Here is an 18608-nt window from a genome sequence, read left to right as displayed (position 1 = left end):
GGGGGCTTGCTAGCACCCCCCCAAACCCGGGTTGGGGGTTCGGGGAGGTGCTAGCGAGCCCCCCATGTCGGCGGCGACGTTTTAAAACACCCGCGCGGCTTTCCAATGAGTCCCGAAGACAAACGCGGAAGTTTGACGTTTGTCTTCGGGACTCATTGGAAAGCCGCGCGGGTGTTTTAAAACGTCGCCGCCGACATGGGGGGCTTGCTAGCACCCCCCCAAACCCGGGTTGGGGGTTCGGGGGGGTGCTAGCGAGCCCCCCATGTCGGCGGCGACGTTTTAAAACACCCGCGCCGCCCCCAATCTTCGGCTCCTCGCTAGCGCTGCGGAAGTTAAAAACACCATCTGCACATGCGCAGATGGTGTTTTTACTTCCGCAGCGCTACTTCGCGAAAACCCGCTCGTTGCGGGGGGTCCTGGAACGGAACCCTCGCAACGAGCGGGGGATCACTGTACGCTGACCATTTCAATAACTACTTCTGTTCAGTTTTCTCAAAAGACACCTTACAAAATAATACTATAGAGGGATATAGCATTGCTTCCAGCTGTACGGATTCAGCTCCAGTGATCTTAGAAGCCCATGTCTTAGAAAAACTTGAACGATTAAAGATAAATAAGGCAATGGGTCCAGATGGCATCCACCCCAGAGTTCTTAAAGAACTCAGATCTGTCATTGCTAACCCCCTGACTGATTTGTTTAACCAATCCCTGTTAACAGGAGATGTTTCTGAGGATTGGAGAATGGCCAGTGATAAAATTGAACGGGTCCAAAGATGGGCTACAAGAATGGTGGAAGTCTTAAGCATAAAACGTATCAGGAAAGACTTAATGAACTCAATCTGTATAGTCTGGAGGACAGAAGGAAAAGGGGGGACATGATCGAAACATTTAAATATGTTAAAGGGTTAAATAAGGTCCAGGAGGGAAGTGTTTTTAATAGGAAAGTGAACACAAGAACAAGGGGACACAATCTGAAGTTAGTTGGGGGAAAGATCAAAAGCAGCATGAGAAAATATTATTTTACTGAAATAGTAGTAGATCCTTGGAACAAACTTCCAGCAGACGTGGTAGATAAATCCACAGTAACTGAATTTAAACATGCCTGGGATAAACATACAGTGGTACCACGTGATACGAACCCCTCGTGATACGAACCCCTCGTGATACGAACCCCTCGTGATATGAACCCGGGGTTCGGAAATTTTTTGCCTCTTGTTACGAACTTTTTTCTGCTTAAAAACCCACAACAGATCGCAAAATGGCGCTCTGCTGGGCGCCGCTGCCTGGCTGTCACCTTTTAAAACAGCTGGCGGGCTTCTTGGCGTTCTCCCAACCCGAACTTTTCGGGTCCGGGTTCGGGAGGCCGCCGAGAAGTGCCCGGCTGTTTCAGAAGGTTACAGCTGGGCGCCGCCGCTCGGCGGAGTGCCGTTTTTGTGATCGGTGGCGGCATTTTCGGCTGATCTGGAGCCTGGAAAGGAGGTGGGGAATCCCAATAGGGAATTACATGGGCGGAACTTTGACGTCATGAAGGCGCTTCTCGGGTTCGGGAGAACGAGAAGCCCCCTGGCTGTTTTAAAAGATGACAGCCGGGCGCCGCCGCCCAGCGGAGCACCATTTTGCAATTTTTTTCTTTTTGCACACATTAATCGCTTTTAGATTGTTACCTGTGGGAAACAACGTTTCATCTTACAAACTTTTCGCCTTACGAACCTACTTCCAGAACCAATTAAGTTCGCAAGATGAGGTAGGTATTACTGTATATCCATCCTAAGATAAAATACAGAAAATAGTATAAGGGCAGACTAGATGGACCATGAGGTCTTTTTCTGCCGTCAGACTTCTATGCTTCTATGTTTCTATGTAAACTGATAGTAGAATCCCACTACTGCGGTTAGCCCCAGGTAAACTTTAACCTCATTTATTTTTCAGTTTCTTAAAAACTAATTTCAAAATTAAATGATAGTTCTCCCCCTAAATTCCCATTATTTTTATTGTTTGTAATTCTTTAGCTGAAAATAACTCATTTAAAATACTAGCTTTTATCTAAACAAGATCCTCATAAATAGTAGTCATTTTAAAAAATTTATTATGATCACAGACTAATATTAAAAATAACAAAGCAATATAGTATCTAAAAATGGTTAATGGATTATCAGCGGGTAGTCTATCTAATTTTGCAGACAGTACAGTGAACCCTCGATCATCGCGAGGGTTCCGTTCCAGGACCCCACGCGATGATCGATTTTTAGCGAAGTAGCGGTGCGGAAGTAAAAACACCATCTGCGCGTGCGCAGATGGTGTTTTTGCTTCCACTGCCGCCCGCCCTTCGCCCGCCCACCCCGTTGCTCGCGCCCGCCCACCCCGTTGCTCCTGCTGTTGCTGGGGCCGCTTCCCAGCTGGGGAGCCGAGCTAGGGAGTCCCCACCGCGCGCGCGTTGCTGGGGAAAGCGCGCGCGCTTGGGGACATCGCAGCTCCGCTCCCCAGCTGGGAAGCGGAGCTAGGGATTCCCCAAGCGCGCGTGCTTTCCCCAGCAACGCGCGTGCGGTGGGGACTCCCTAGCTCGGCTCCCCAGCTGGGGAGCGGAGCTGCGATGTCCCCAAGCGTGCGGGCACCGCCCGCCCGCCCACGCTGTTGCTGGGGCCGCTTCCCAGCTGGGGAGCCGAGCTAGGGAGTCCCCACCGCGCGCGCGTTGCTGGGGAAAGCGCGCGCGCTTGGGGACATCGCAGCTCCGCTCCCCAGCTGGGGAGCCGAGCTAGGGAGTCCCCACCACGCGCGCGTTGCTGGGGAAAGCGCGCGCGCTTGGGGAATCCCTAGCTCCGCTTCCCAGCTGGGGAGCGGAGCTGCGATGTCCTCAAGCGCGCGCGCTTTCCCCAGCAACGCGCGCACGGTGGGGACTCCCTAGCTCGGCTCCCCAGCTGGGAAGCGGCCCCAGCAACAGCGTGGGCGGGCGGGCGGTGCCCGCACGCTTGGGGACATCGCAGCTCCGCTCCCCAGCTGGGGAGCCGAGCTAGGGAGTCCCCACCACGCGCGCGTTGCTGGGGAAAGCGCGCGCGCTTGGGGACATCGCAGCTCCGCTCCCCAGCTGGGAAGCGGAGCTAGGGATTCCCCAAGCGCGCGCGCTTTCCCCAGCAACGCGCGCGTGGTGGGGACTCCCTAGCTCGGCTCCCCAGCTGGGGAGCGGAGCTGCGATGTCCCCAAGCGTGCGGGCACCGCCCGCCCGCCCACGCTGTTGCTGGGGCCGCTTCCCAGCTGGGGAGCCGAGCTAGGGAGTCCCCACCGCGCGCGCGTTGCTGGGGAAAGCGCGCGCGCTTGGGGACATCGCAGCTCCGCTCCCCAGCTGGGAAGCGGAGCTAGGGATTCCCCAAGCGCGCGCGCTTTCCCCAGCAACGCGCGTGCGGTGGGGACTCCCTAGCTCGGCTCCCCAGCTGGGGAGCGGAGCTGCGATGTCCCCAAGCGCGCGCGCTTTCCCCAGCAACGCGCGCGCGGTGGGGACTCCCTAGCTCGGCTCCCCAGCTGGGGAGCGGAGCTGCGATGTCCCCAAGCGCGCGGGCACCGCCCGCCCGCCCACGCTGTTGCTGGGGCCACTTCCCAGCTGGGGAGCCGAGCTGGGGTGTCCCCGCGCGTGCCGCCCGCCCGCCCACGCCGTTGCTCGCGCCGCCGCTGGGGTCTTACGGGGGCAAGAGGGGGAAGACCCAGGGAAGCCTCTGCCCGGCGGGGAAACTCCACCATCTACGCATGCGTGGAAGGGCACGCATGCGCAGATGGTGGAGTTTACTTCCGGGTTGAAAACTCGCGAAATAGCCCTTTCGCGATCCTTGAGGACGCGAAAGTCGAGGGTTCACTGTATAACAAAACCTAGCTACATTCAAAGAAACTACTGCATTTTTTGGAGTATAAGACACACCTTCTTACCTCTCAAAAGAGGTAAGAAAACTTGGGTGCGTCTTATACACTGAATAAGTGTATAAGATGCACCCAGCCACCCTCAAAGAGTAATTTACCACCTAGCAGCAAATGCAGCAAACAGCAGTATAGCCTGATTAGCACAAGCCACTGATTATCTGTCTCCTGACACTCAGCTGATTGATTGAAGTTGCTGGCAACCCTGGGCTAAAATGAAAATGAAACTAAAACTGCATGGAGACATTGCTACAGGGCAGGCATAGACTGAAACTGGCTGTTTGTTTTTTGCTACAAGGAGGTAAGTCAATATTTTATTTTATTTTATTTTTATTTTTTTTGGTTGGTTGGATTTCTAAGCCACCCTTCTCCAGAGTCTCAGGGCAGTTTACAACAATAAGAACAAAATGCAATACTATATGACAAATGAAACCCAATCTAACACTAAAACTAATAATTAAAACCCCTATAATATAAAAATGTTCATTCAACAACAGTCACACAGTCTCACATATATGACTGGAGCAAGATGTTAAGCTCAATCAATCGCCCTAAGCCTGCCAACACAGGAAAGTTTTTAAAGCCTATAATACCTATAGAACATTCAAATTATTAGACTTATTTTTTAGACTGCTTTATTATTGTTCTAGACAACTTAACAAAACAAAGCTTTTTAAAATAAATTCTTGATCTGAAGAGGTCCAGTGCTATTGTATCTTCTTTTAAATAGCAAAGAATACTTCCAGAATGCCACATCAGTTTTAAAGATTTGTAAAATCTTGAAGAGCCGGGGTAGCGCAGCAGGTAGAGTGCTGTACTGCAGGCCACTGAAGCTGACTGTAGATCTGTAGGTCAGCGGTTCAAATCTCAGCACCGGCTCAAGGTTGACTCAGCCTTCCATCCTTCCGAGGTGGGTGAAATGAGGACCCGGATTGTGGGGGCAATAGGCTGGCTCTGTTAAAAAAATGCTATTGTTGTAAGACGCCCTGAGTCTTAAGGAGAAGGGCGGCATAAAAATTGAATAAACAAACAAACAAACAAACAAATAAATAAATGTATAATCTGAAATATCCTGTTTTACTATTAGTATTAAAATAAGGCACCTGAGTTAAACCCTGACTTAGTCATGTTTGGAGTAGTTCTATTTAAATAATTGGGAGGAGTAAGTGTGATTACATTTAAGAAAACTCTGGGACTAATATACTGTCATAATGTACATTTCTCAATTCTTTGCTATTTCTATGGCTCAGGCACACATGCACACTGTGCATATCATCAGTGCTGTTTGCTGTTGGGCAAATTGCTAGGAGGCAGAGGACTTTTTTCCTTGTTTTCCGTCCCCAAAATTAAGCTGTGTCTTATACTCCAGTGCATTTTATACCAAACAGTATATCTGACTGTTCAGGTAACAATTGTACATTAAAAATGTTGGGTTTCTCTTCTAGAAGGTATGTCATGGCTATACAGTGATCCCCCGGTTATTGCGTTCCCGACCATTGCGAACAGGCTAATTTGCGATTTTTCAACCCGGAAGTCAAAACACCATCTGCGCATGCGTGCCCTTTTTTCTATGGGCACGCATGCGTAGATGGCGCCGGGCAGATCAGCTGCTGGGCGGCTTCCCTGGGTCTTCCCCCTCTTGCTGGCGGGAGGGCGAAGCCCCCCCCAGCACCCGCTCGCCCGCCGTTCGCCCGGCCACCCGTCGTTCACCGCTCGCCCGCCCTTCGCCCGGCCACCCGCCGTTCGCCCGCCGTTCGCCGCTCGCCCGCCCTTCACCCTTCGCCCGGGAAGTTCGCCAGGAGTCAGCGAAGAAGCCGCGCGCCTGTTTTAAAACGATCGGAGCCGGCCTGGGGGGGCTTTCCAGCAACCCCCGAGCCCCCAACTCGGGTGTTTTAAAACGTCGCAGCCGGCCTGGGGGGCTCGGGGGCTTGCCCCCGAGCCCCCCAGGCTGGCTGCGACGTTTTAAAACACGCGCGCCGCTTCGCAGCTGTCTCCTGAAGCCGAACGCTAACTTCCGCGTTCGGCTTCAGGAGACAGCTGCGAAGTGGCGCGGGTGTTTTAAAACATCGCAGCCGGCCTGGGGGGCTCGGGGGCAAGCCCCCGAGCCCCCCAGGCCGGCTGCGATGTTTTAAAACACCCGCGCCGCTTCGCGGCTGTCTCCTGGCGAACTTCCCCGCTTTAGGAGTCAGCGGAGAAGCGGCGCACCAGGCCGGTTTCCAATCGTTTTAAAACAGGTGCGCCGCTTCTCCGCTGACTCCTAAAGCGGGGAAGTTCGCCAGGAGTCAGCGGAGAAGCCTCGCTGCTGCGGCGGAAGTAAAAACACCATCTGCACATGCGCAGATGGTGTTTTTACTTCCGCAGCGCTACTTCGCGAAAACCCGCTCATTGCGGGGGGTCCTGGAACGGAACCCTCGCAATGATCGGGGGATCACTGTAGTTGATTAATTTGCTCTTTTCTACTTGGAGGGCTTTGTCAAACTCACATTGCCATATCACAGTTCTTACTTTTGAAAGCCTTAGGACTAGGAAACTATCTGAAAATCTTGGCATGTCACTTTGGTCCTAGAAGAAGGTGGTTTAAGTACATAAAATATTGTTACAGAATCTATTATCTATCTTTTCAACATTTTCTCTTCTATTGAATTATAGATTATGATTGGGCAATTTGTCAAGTTCACATCAAATAGAAACCTAGAATTTCAGATTATCTATTCTTATACAAAAGTTCATAGAAGTGGTGTTACAAGTTTGGTCCTAGAATCTCATGAGTTATTCTTTCTCGAAAAGAATTTGACATCAAATCTGATGAAGAGCTGTAAGTTATTAGGAAGAGATTCTTTTAAAAATCTGGGTATTTTTTTCTATTTGACAAAGGAAAAGAAAATCCTCAGAAGGTGAAAGCTGATCTATAAATATTTTTTAATGAAGGACAACTAGAATGGGTTTGGTGTCTTGGACATCCAATATTTAATCAATATTAATACTTTGAAACGAGTTTCAGATAAGAATTGTTCTAAGATCATATAAAGTTTTGCCTCAAGTTTCGAACTGGCAGGCCATTTGATCCTACAATACCTAAGAAGAAGTAATATAAGGGAACTTGTGGGGTCCATAGCCGGGGTGGGTTCTGGATCCGTTTGCATGCACAGAAGCAAAGATTAACTTCTGACCATGTGCAGAAGCAAAATCCAAGATGGCATCCATGGATACACCACCAGAATTGGCTTCGTGATATTAACACTGAGTTACTAATGGTTCTAAAGAACCGTTTAGAGCTGCTAGGAACCCACCTCTGGTCCACATGGCTTCCATAAATTTCTATGTTGATGATACAGTTTTTTTTCTTACACTAGGCAACTTAATTTAAATCAGCACAATATATAAGGGACAAATAATGTAAAGCAGGAGTCCCTAACCTCCAGTCCATAGACAAGCACTGGGCCATGGCATGCAAGAAACTGGGTTACACAAACAATCCCTGGGATGCAGGTAGCACAGAAAACCACACACCCTCTTGCCCACAGAAAAACCTCTCTCCACAGAGGTCCCTGGTGCCCAAAAGGTTGGGGGCCACTGATTTAACGGACAGGTTTTTGCTTTGGGTTATATATCAGGGGAATGCAGTCTGGAATAAGTACTATATCATGAGAATGTATGATTTTACTGTCTTTGAAAGAATATTTTCTAGCTATATCCTCAAATCTTTACCATTCTCCCATCTGTATATAAAAACTGAAATGAATGTTGTCAAATTATTTTTATATAATTATAATCTCATACATCACATCATAGTAGCAATACTCCAAAAGATTGTCTTGTTCTTGATTTTATTTCTTCTCTCTCCTCCCCAAAGGAATAGATAAAATATCCTCTGAATCTACAGTTACAGTAAGTGGCATTGGCTAATGATTTGATTTGAGAATTGAGAATACAGTCTGGATTTACTCTTTGTGCATTAATGTAGGTCAAATGGACATCAGCTGAATTTTCAATCAGTAATGGAAGGCTGAAACTTGTCTTAAACCAATCGCATCAGCCTTACCCAAGTCTGACTGATCCCTAGAGGCTATACCCAGTAAGCAAAGCTTTTATATGAATGGAGCCTGGAGTTTCATTCATAAAATGGATGCTTAGGGGGGAAGGAGGCGGGGGAGAGTAATGGGAGAAATGCAGTGGAATGTCCATTTATACAAAGCTGAAGGGTGTAGTGTTCCATCAGCTGCTACTCCTGCCCATTGACTTGAAACAATGATTAATGTGTGTTGGCCTCCTTAGTGTGTAATTTGACACCATTTATGTGGCCTTGGCATGTTTCTAATGTATAGTGAATGAAAAGGCTACAGGAACTGGTTTCTGAGCCAATCAGAAACATAAACAGGAACTGGTTGGTCTGAATTCCATTCAAATATGTCACTATAGCCCAGCAGTGTTTGCAGAACTTAATTTTTTATAGACAGAGAACGGTGGAGGAAGAGGCTAAAGCACAGATGTTGATGTGTATTTCCAGCCAAAGATAACAAAAGGGAGTGAAAAATGGTGTAATGTGTGCACTCATTTATATGCACTTCTTTATGAAAAGGCAAGCTAGTCTACACATCACTTAAACCAGTGTTTTTCAACCAGTGTGCCGTGGCACACTAGTGTGCCGCGAGACATGGTCAGGTGTGCCGCGAAGAAGGAAGCTCGGGTTCCAGTCTCGCAACTTTTTGCTGAGAGAGAAAGAGAGAGTGAGAGAGAGAGAAAGAGAGAGAAAGAAAGCAAGAGAGAGAGAAAGAGAGAGAGAAAGCAAGAGAGAGAAAGAAAAGAGAAAGAGAACACAAGAGTGAGAGAGAAAGAAAGCAAGAAAGAGAGAGAGAGAGAAAAGGAGAGGAAGGGAGAGAGAAAGAGAAATGAGCAAAAAGGGGAGGGAAAAAGAGAAATGAGAAAATGATTGAGACAGAGAATGAGAGGGAAGAGAGATAAACAAAAGAGAGAGAGAAGTGACTCTTGATTTAAAGCATATGATAAAAAGCACCCAAAGAACAAGGGAGAAAACCCCCCCTGCCCTCACCTGTTTTGGAAATGGTTCAAGAGTGTGTATATACACACACACACACACAAGGGGGGGAGGAGACAGGGATGGAAAAAGAGAGGAGAGTGTCTTAGAGTGTCATTTTGGTTGGTGGTTTGCCCCAGGATTTTGTAAATGTAAAAAATGTGCCGCGGCTCAAAAAAGGTTGAAAATCACTGACTTAAACTAATGCCATATGACTGAAATAAATACATAAAAATAGGCAGTAGATTGCAGCTTTTATTTTTTGCATTACAAACACACATGCCTTTTTGATTCTGCAATCCTCTGTACAAGTAACCATTTGTTAAAGGAGGCTGGTTGTTGCCTGATGTTTTTCCTGAAAACCGGATGTCATGACAATGCCAGAATAAACCAGCAGTTTGCTATTGAAAGCAATCTGGTGTATTTCAGGGAGGAAAACTATAGCTTTTATTTGTGCATGTTTTGGTTTCTTTCGGAATGGCTGTGGACAAATTAGATTATAATTTAAAAGTTGTTGCCAGATGAGAGGTTGATCGTAAGCCCCCTCCCCCTTAAATGGCTGGATTTTGCATTTTGTAACTGCCATAATGTGATGTTTCCGTTATGCTGAATTTTTAATGTTATTTTACAAAGACCATTTAATTTTATTTTATTTTGAATCTTGATTTAATGTGACCCTGTTCTCCCTGTTCAAATACAGGAAAAAGAGCTTACATCTACTTTACATTGATAATTTTTTTAAAGGAGAAGGAGTGAATGATAGTTACATTTAAATTTGCTCCAGTAAAATTCCATGAATGAAATAGGTAGATTAATTGACAGAAATTTTGGCTAGAAGTAAGTAAATCATGTTGCATACTATTAGTTATATATAATTTTAATTGTAAATGAAATATAGATTGTTTTGTGGCAGATTTGCTATCTAATTTTACAATTTAATTTATTTTTCTCCATTGGTTTCCCCCCCCCTTAAATCTTAGACACCCCCCCACCCAATTTCTTTAAAAAAATGCCCAACATCCTTAGATCTCTGAAGCTCAATATTGATTATTCTGACTTGAATTTTTCAATCCATTCTGCAATTCTTGAGATTATGGTGAAATATAGTATGTTTTCTATAGAATTAAGAGCAACTATTCACTTTGAAAAACTAATGGTCATTATTATATTTGACATACATACATACATATATGCATCCATACACACAGATACACACACACATATATATGCCGAAATGTTCAGTTTTATTATTTAATCCCTTTCATTACAAATTCTGTACAATGGGCAAAGCAAACATATTGTAAAACAATAGAGGAGTCAACAGGATTTCTGTAACAGCTGCCAAACTACTTTTCCAGGAAACAGATTTAACAAGTCAATTAACTTTATAGATTATAAATACATCATATGGATATTCCTTTTTTAAAAAAATGCTTCTATAAAGATGTCCGCTAATTTAAATCATATTGTTTACAGCGTAGCTCAAGTAGTACATCAGAAAAGGTAAAGCTTTATTTTAATATTGCAGATTAGAACCATTTTCATAAAATTGGGCAGAGAAAAAGATGTGTTGAAATTGTTGTGGCAATTATCTGATCCAATTCTGAGGATTAAGAACATGCTGTCATCATGCTGCTCTTGACATATTTGAGTCGTATATTAACTATGTCAGTAAATAGAACCTGGAAAGACCTTTGTTTACATTACAACAGTGGAAGCAATTCTTTTGTCCTAATGCCATTAATGGGAGAGAGACTATTTAGTATAGTCTGAAACCTTAACAATAAATATTAGCATCAGAATTACTTAATACATCTTTCAATCAGGCGATTCCTTTCTTCAGCTGTTCATCTATTGGAACTGATTTGCTGCATCTTGTTTTACATATGTTCCGTAAATGTAAAATTGTTTGTTGTGTTCTCAAGATCTGTGGCTTGAGAAGATTGCTGTGGTTCAGCATAATGGGAGCTGTGTACTGTATTAGTTTTCTTTGTCCTGGGGCATCTAATCTATCAATTTATATTTTAAGATAAGCAGCACAACATAGTTGTCAAGGTAGAAATATAATTAAGGTCACTGTTACTTTTAGCAACCCTGTAACCAAATCTCAAGGAGTGATTAGCTTGCTTATTTGTTTTATTTTATTTTTATTTTATTTGTTTTTCAAACATGTGCAAGATAACAGGTGTAGGTATGAACACAAATACAAACAAAGTTAATACAGATAAATGAGGATAGTAGGACAGGGACGGTAGGCACACTGCTGCTCTTATGCACACCCCTTACAGACCTCTTAGGAATGGGGTGAGGTCGACCGTAGATAGTCTAAAGGTAAAGTTTTTGGGTTTTGGGGAGTTGAATTCCAGGTATTTATCATTCTATTGCTGAAATTGTATATTGGAAAGAAGCAGCAAAGAACTGAAGTTCATATTTGATACAGAGAAGAGAACTAGCAGATCACCTGATTATTTGAAAAAATATAGCATACAGTTGGAGGCTTCTTATATTCCTCTGGCAGTCTACCTTGTTCCCTATTGGCTGTTTCTTAAGTATTTGCCCCTCATTCTTGGTATTCCAGTTCTCTATACTTAGAGACAATAGTTATACTTGGATACAATTCCGGCTACAGTGAGTCCACACTGTACAAATGTTCTGGACAGACATCATTAAGGGAAAAAGAGAACACTTTGTAGATATGGACAAAAATCATATTTGGGAAGAAGTATTACCATTTCACTCAGAGCTTATAAAACTGGCTTGCAAAGGCTTTGCAATACTGGAAGGCAGTGTTTCATATACTGTACATGCTTTGGAATACTGGAAAGTTGCAACTATTTTAAGATATTGAAGTTCAACTTCTAGAATTCCTCAGTTTGCAGTTAAAGTCCACACATTCTAAAGTTGTCTGAGGTTGAGGAACACTGAAGAGAAGGATTTCCACTGCAAATGTTGTGGTTGGATATATTTGAATTTACTTTGTTATTTTATGTAATAAAGTCCTCCTTTCACTTCTGAGAATGCAAATTGCTCTCTGCTCATTGGTTTAATAAAGTTCCATCATAGCTGGATTTAAACAAAGGGATTGATGGTTTAAGAGCATGAGTCAATCAGGGTTGGGGTTATTTCTATTTGTCCATCTTTTCTCTTCACTGGGCCTATGGCTACACCCTTCTCGGTGCCCCATAGTCTTTGATGGAAACTGCCTTGATAATGATGCTGGCAGGCTCACTTTGAAGTACTGTGATTGATTTTGTTTTAAAGAAAAACTTTATTTTGTGCATGAACATTACTTGTGGTCTTTTTATATACTGAATGCTGCTTCTATTTATAGTTTGCTTTATTGCTTTTTCATCTATATGAAGTTTGGAAACAGTATACCATGAATACTCAGTTATACTTGCTAATGCTAGCATCAACTTTCCAGTTTTAGGAAGTGTTGGAACTAACTTGGAACTACTTGCATGTGTTATAGCTTGGTTTCCCTCCACCTTACCAACTTACTGTATGGACATCAGTACCCCGAATTCTGGGAGTTGCAGTCCACATATCTTAAAAGTTGAAAAGGTTGAAAAACACTGATCTATTCTCTAATATTAACTGCAATAGTTCTACCCATCTGCTTTGTTTCAAACATTATTATCGAATCTGCTATTTTTATTCTTCCCTCTTCCTTTCAAAAAGGCCATCAACTTTCAAAATATACACAGTGGCACAGTTTTTAATCATTATCAACCAGTGCCAGTTTGCTAGTTAAATTATTGCTAGGTATTAGTCAAACATTTAGCACAATTTAAAACTGCAATGTTAAATTTCATTTGTTGGCCTTTTTATTAGATAAACTAGAAATGAAAGCAGCAGGGAATTTAATTGGCAGTATTTTTTTCTGGTTAAGTCATTACTTTGATGAACTTCAGAGCAATGTTTATGTCTCCTAATTAACCGTGATAGTCATTTGATTGAATAATCACTTTGGAAATGTTTCTAAAATTTGATTAGAGCTTGACCCATTCTGATAGTCATAAATTAACCAACAGCACTTTTAGAATCATACGGCTTTAGTTCCTTCGGGGGGAAAGAAGTCAAAATACGAGAGTCTTCTTTTCAAATCATAGTGTAGCATTTAATCATATGGCTATGTTAAATGCAAAGTGGTGGATAGCATTTAGCTGCTAACATGTCAATTGCAATATTAAGAATTGATATATTTAGACTACAGGCTCAATCATCAATAATTAAATCGCTCACTGCCCATGCAGGTAGTTCTCAACCTATGATCAAACAGGGATCAGAACTTCTGTCACTAAGTGAGACAGTGGTTAAGTGCTCTTCTTTGACTTTTATTGACACTGACATTAATTGAATTTGGCTTTTCCCATTGACTTTGGTGTTGGGAGCTGGATGGGTAGATGACAAATGGAGATGAAACCTTGGGATGTTGCAACTGTTGAAAAAACATCCCATTCATAATTTTGAATCACATAATCACAGAAATGCTGGAATGATAATAAGTGTAAAGATTGGTCGCAGCTCATTTTTCTCAATTTCCTCATAACTTAGAATTATTATTAAATGAATGTTTGTAAGCTAAAGACCACCTGTACAGACTATGCTTTCAGAAAGAAGATATTGACCCTATGCATTTTTATACCAAAAACATTCCTAAAGATGTATAGATATGATCAAGAACTCTACATGTTATATGTTCTTGGTGCCTTACAAAGCCTTCACACTACAGAGATTTAACACATGGTCAATTCCATTTAAGAAATAAATGGATTTAAGGCAAAAGCAGTGATTAGAGCTTCTGTGTACTCCTGTAAAATTTATTTCGTAGGGTGTGTTTTTTAAATCTCAGTATGATTATTTTGCCCCTTCCTTACTTTCTTCCTTGGGCATACTATGATTCTTAACACCCTTTTGGTAAAAATAGGGATTGCATACCAGGATATGGAATCAGGATCTGACTTGGCAAACAGAGGTGGGGAAGGCGCTTCAGTGTTTTAACACTTCTCTCCATTACCTTGCTTACATATTTTATAATGTAACTAATCTTGGACTACACGCAAAGCTGCAAATTCTTGAGTAATATGAGATCACAGCTAGAGCAAATATTCTATGTTTCTATGTTGATATGAATTTTCACGATCCAGTCTTCTAATAGTATTTACTGTTAGTTTGATGTTTGAGGTGGGAAATACAACCCCCAAAACTATCACAATAAAGGTAAGTTTGCTTAAACCTTACAGGGATAGAAGAAATAATTGCTGTTGTTCATGGAAGGACAGGTTGCATTTACAGTATTTTGCCGTGCATTGTTATTATTTTTAACTGACTTTAAATAAATGTTTTAAGTATGGCAAATCTGACAGGTGTAGTTCATAATAAAAAAGAATAAAGATATTAGGAATAATCAAACTGATAGATGCTCTTACCGTTATCATTGGCTATATTCATTTAGTGAATTCAATGTAAAATCTCATTTTCTTTTCCCCCTAACTTCTTGATACGTATCACTAGTCAGTGAGCAGTGAAATTGAGGATTGCGTTTTGGAAAAGGACTGCACACCACACTGAATAAATTACATTTGATCCTTTATTGTTGTTTTCTAATTCTTCAGAGATAATCTAAGAAAAAATGTGATAATATAGCAAACTACATTTTGTTTCGAGAATGTTAAAATTAAAATTCTAGAATAATGAATATGAACAGTTTGCTATGGAATTGAAATGCAAGAATAAAATTAATATTCTTCAGAAAATCTGCAAGTATTATGCACAAAATATGTGTTGAAACTGCTGTCTAACAGATCAAGAGATTGTGAGTTCTAGTCCTGTCTTACACAGCTGGCTGACTTTGGGCAATTCATCCCAACCCATCTCACAGGGTTGTTGTTGTCAGGAAAATATGAGAAAATAAGAACATATGTAATTAAAGATAAAATAAAGATTTGCTAGATTAAAATGTAATAAATAAGTAAATAATTAAAAATTATGTCAATAATTTGGAGAAATCTAGGGAAACACACTGCACTTTTGAGTAAAGTATTGATTTACTTAAAAATAAATTTTATATCCCAAATTTCTTGGAATATTTGGAACTAAGTAAAATTAAATGATAGGAAGGTATCCAGAGTAAGTTCCCAATTCTGGCACTATATGTGAAATGAGGAAGCTATATAAATTGTCTGAATAAATAAATAAATAAATGGTATTTTGTATTCATTTTATGATAACTTATGTCATATTTTGTTGGGAAGCTGCTGCTTGCATCATTTCTGGGGGTGGGGTGTTGTTGAAGAATAAAATAGGTTTAATGTTAGTACTATACGTGAACAATCAACTTATTTATTTTATTTATTTATTTATTTATTTAGATTTATATGCCGCCCCTCTCCGCAGACTCGGGGCGGCTCACAACAAGTGAAAAACTATTTATAACAAATCTAAATTTCTACTAAAAACATTTAAAAACCCAAATTTCTAAACACACATACATACACACATACCATTCATAAATTGTATATGCCCGGGGGAGATGTCTCAGTTCCCCCATGCCTGACGACACAGGTGGGTCTTAAGGAGCTTACGAAAGGCAAGGAGAGTAGGGGCAGTTCTAATCTCCAGGGGGAGTTGGTTCCAGAGGGTCGGGGCCGCCACAGAGAAGGCTCTTCCCCTGGGGCCCGCCAACCGACATTGTTTAGTTGACGGGACCCGGAGAAGGCCCACTCTGTGGGACCTAATCGGTCGCTGGGATTCGTGCAGCAGCAGGCGGTCTCGGGGGTATTCTGGTCCAGTGCCATGAAGGGCTTTACAGGTCATAACCAACACTTTGAATTGTGACCGGAAGTTGATCGGCAACCAATGCAGACTGCGGAGTGTTGGTGAAACATGGGCATACCTAGGTAGGCCCATGACTGCTCTCGCAGCTGCATTCTGCACGATCTGAAGTTTCCGAACACTTTTCAAAGGTAGCCCCATGTAACTTAGTACATGAACTAATGATATGAATATCCCTTCCACTACCAATTACCTATTTTGCATTTAAATTGCCAAACAACAGCAATAAAAAATCCAAGAAACAAGAGGGTCTAGAAAAACCTTGGCTAGGTAGACATAATTTTTCCTTATTACCATTCCTATCAGAGCAGACAAATAAAAGGAAAAAGTGCCTGGTGTTTGAACAAAAGTTCAAAACCCTATTTATCACATTTTAACCTGACATTCACAATGCAAAAATACTCAGAGTATTAAATGTGTTTGAGAACTTCATTATGTATTGTGGCTATATTGATTAAACATCATAATAAAATAGTATAAACTTACACATAAGTCTGATGCTTGATTGAAGTTTGATGGAGTACTTGATTATATGAGATGGTTAGTTTTAATATATCAGTAAAAATGCTTCCAAATGATTCTATTGGAAAAATCAAATATTTGTAGACCTTTAAAGTGAATATGTTTTCTTTCCATCAAAACATTATCCTTCAAAACTAGTCTTTATCAGTTGAACATTTCGTATCAGGATATCTAAATGACTGAAAGCTAAAAAAAAAAAAAAGATATAGAATCATTTGAATTTTAGAATTTGAATAACCCATGACCCATTGAGTCATCCTCTCAGATATATTTCTGTCAGGCCGAAGCCATCATTGGAGTTGGGGACTTTCCTTTATCTAAACACAATGCAAATCCAAACCATTGGTCTCCCACATTCAACTGTTGCCCTGCTATCTTCCCAAGTTTCACCCGTGATTTGTGGGAGGGCCTTAGGAAAGTTGTAAATTAGGACCACATGACTATGGCAGTGTGGTGATGATGCTGATCAGCAGCAGAAAGCAGCACTGAAGTGGTAAAAACTTTCTAAAATTTTCTTCCCTTGTGAGTAACGAATCACAGAATTCTGTAAATTAATTCATTTGAGGTACTTTTCCCCCCATGATGCTATAATTTCACCCATTTAAAGATTAAAGAGCGAGGACCTTTACTAGGAAATGGATTCTAAATGGAACCAAGTTTTAACAGTATTTTTTTAAATGTTCAAATATGTTTCATGTTTGGCATGTGCAGTTGCAATCAAACCATTCTCTGACCAATATTGACTTCTCATTTCAGAAGTGCCTAGTTGCCATTCCATTTACATGAGGCAAGAAGGCTTCCTCAGCCACCCAAACAGAACAGAAGTTAAGTCTCTCTCTGTGTATATGTGTGTGAACTTTGCTTTCTTTTTGTATAAAAACAGGATTTTAGCTTAGACTAAATATGCTAAAATGAACAGGATTTTTTTAAAAATGTAAAAATGTGGTGCTTGTTTCTGAAGCAAAAGCTTTTCTAAATAACCACATGTAATCTCTGGAAGAGAGGCCTGTGTTTGGGTAGTTTTAATTCTTTATTTCATATTTTTCAGGCATGTTCTAAGTAGCTTATGGAACAACTCTATGTTACTACAGTAGAAGCAAATCTTTTATCTAAAATAGAAAGTAGCATGGCAAAGTACTCTTTATTCTTCAGGTTTAGATTCATTTTGAACATATTGTGCATTCCCTAGTTACCTATTTTTGTACACCATGATATTGTATATTTCTATCAAAGTAAAGAATAAAGAAAAGGGGAAAAAGTATTTTTATACATTATAAATCTGCCAATAGTGAAGCTATTGTCAATTTTATTGACAAGGCTGGTCAATAAAATTCATGATAAGAAAAAAAAGTGCTCACATTTGTTTTAACTCCTCATCAGTTCATTTAACTGTGAACTAATTTGTGACTTAAAATAGTTTCAAGAGAGGAAGCCCATCTAGAATTGCCCTGGAGCTGTAAGAACAATCAAGGCACAACCTGGGTTGAAATCTTGGCCTGGGATGAGAGCACTGCAGGAAGATGACCCAGGGTCCCATGATGCTTCCCCAAGAAGGAGGAAGCTTCCTCCCTTCCTGGTCAGTTGCTTTTGCTGAGGTGGGCCTTCCTCTGGCCAATTCCTCCCCTTTTCACCTCCCTTTGAATTTCCATGAACCATGTCTTCCATTGTAGCAGCCCAAAGAAAGGCCCAGCATGGCACTGCCCTTCCATCCATCTCTCATAGGATTTGACTTGCTCCTCCACCTTTGCAAGCTCTAATACAAGTGGAAGTATCTTTCAGATCAGAACATACTGATTAGTTAAGTGGCTGTCCTAAAGTGATCCTGGACAAGTCTTTAGCTCTTTTCTCCCCTCTTCTTGGTGCTCCTCAACCAGTGGACTTTGGCTTCTGGCTGGCAACCTCCTGGCTCTGTTGGGCTGTTCAGGATGTGTGCTGTGCATCCCTAACTTTCCCTTTGGGAAACCAAGAGAAAACATTTGGCTTATTTTTCACTGTAGCTTATGTTTTATAAATAATTTCATAAGACGTTTCTTGAATTCTAAATATTACTCTTTCTAGATTTTTTGAAATCAAAAATTTCCAGTAAAAAAATATCTTACTTCATTTTACTACATTAATTAGTAAGAAATATAGGATTGTTTGCCATAGCCATATTAATGTCATAAATTTACAATAGCATTCTAAGAGCATAGTAGGGTTCTAGCATCCACCACCTGAAAGAGTGGCAAAATGTTTAAAGACAATCATCCAAATGTTGGAGATGTCATCAGATACCAGAGTCATACTATCCTATATGGTGGACATGTGTAGAAGA

General features: G+C 41.8%; 1 protein-coding gene across 3 annotated transcripts in view; it reads left to right on the top strand.

Moving 5' to 3' along the window:
• The window catches only part of ETV1 (ETS variant transcription factor 1), a 142660-nt gene that overhangs the window by 104143 nt on the left and 19909 nt on the right, over window positions 1-18608 (top strand). For 2 of the 3 annotated variants that reach the window (XM_070767094.1, XM_070767095.1), the window contains exon 9: window positions 17051-17131. In XM_070767094.1, coding sequence (XP_070623195.1) covers window positions 17051-17131 — 81 coding nt within the window. The remainder of the gene's footprint in view (window positions 1-17050; window positions 17132-18608) is intronic. The other variant, XM_070767096.1, reaches the window with a different exon arrangement.

The sequence above is a fragment of the Erythrolamprus reginae genome, chromosome Z (genome assembly GCF_031021105.1).
Source record: "Erythrolamprus reginae isolate rEryReg1 chromosome Z, rEryReg1.hap1, whole genome shotgun sequence".
In the NCBI taxonomy this organism is placed as follows: Eukaryota; Metazoa; Chordata; class Lepidosauria; order Squamata; family Dipsadidae; genus Erythrolamprus; species Erythrolamprus reginae.
This window is presented reverse-complemented; position numbering and strand designations above follow the sequence as displayed.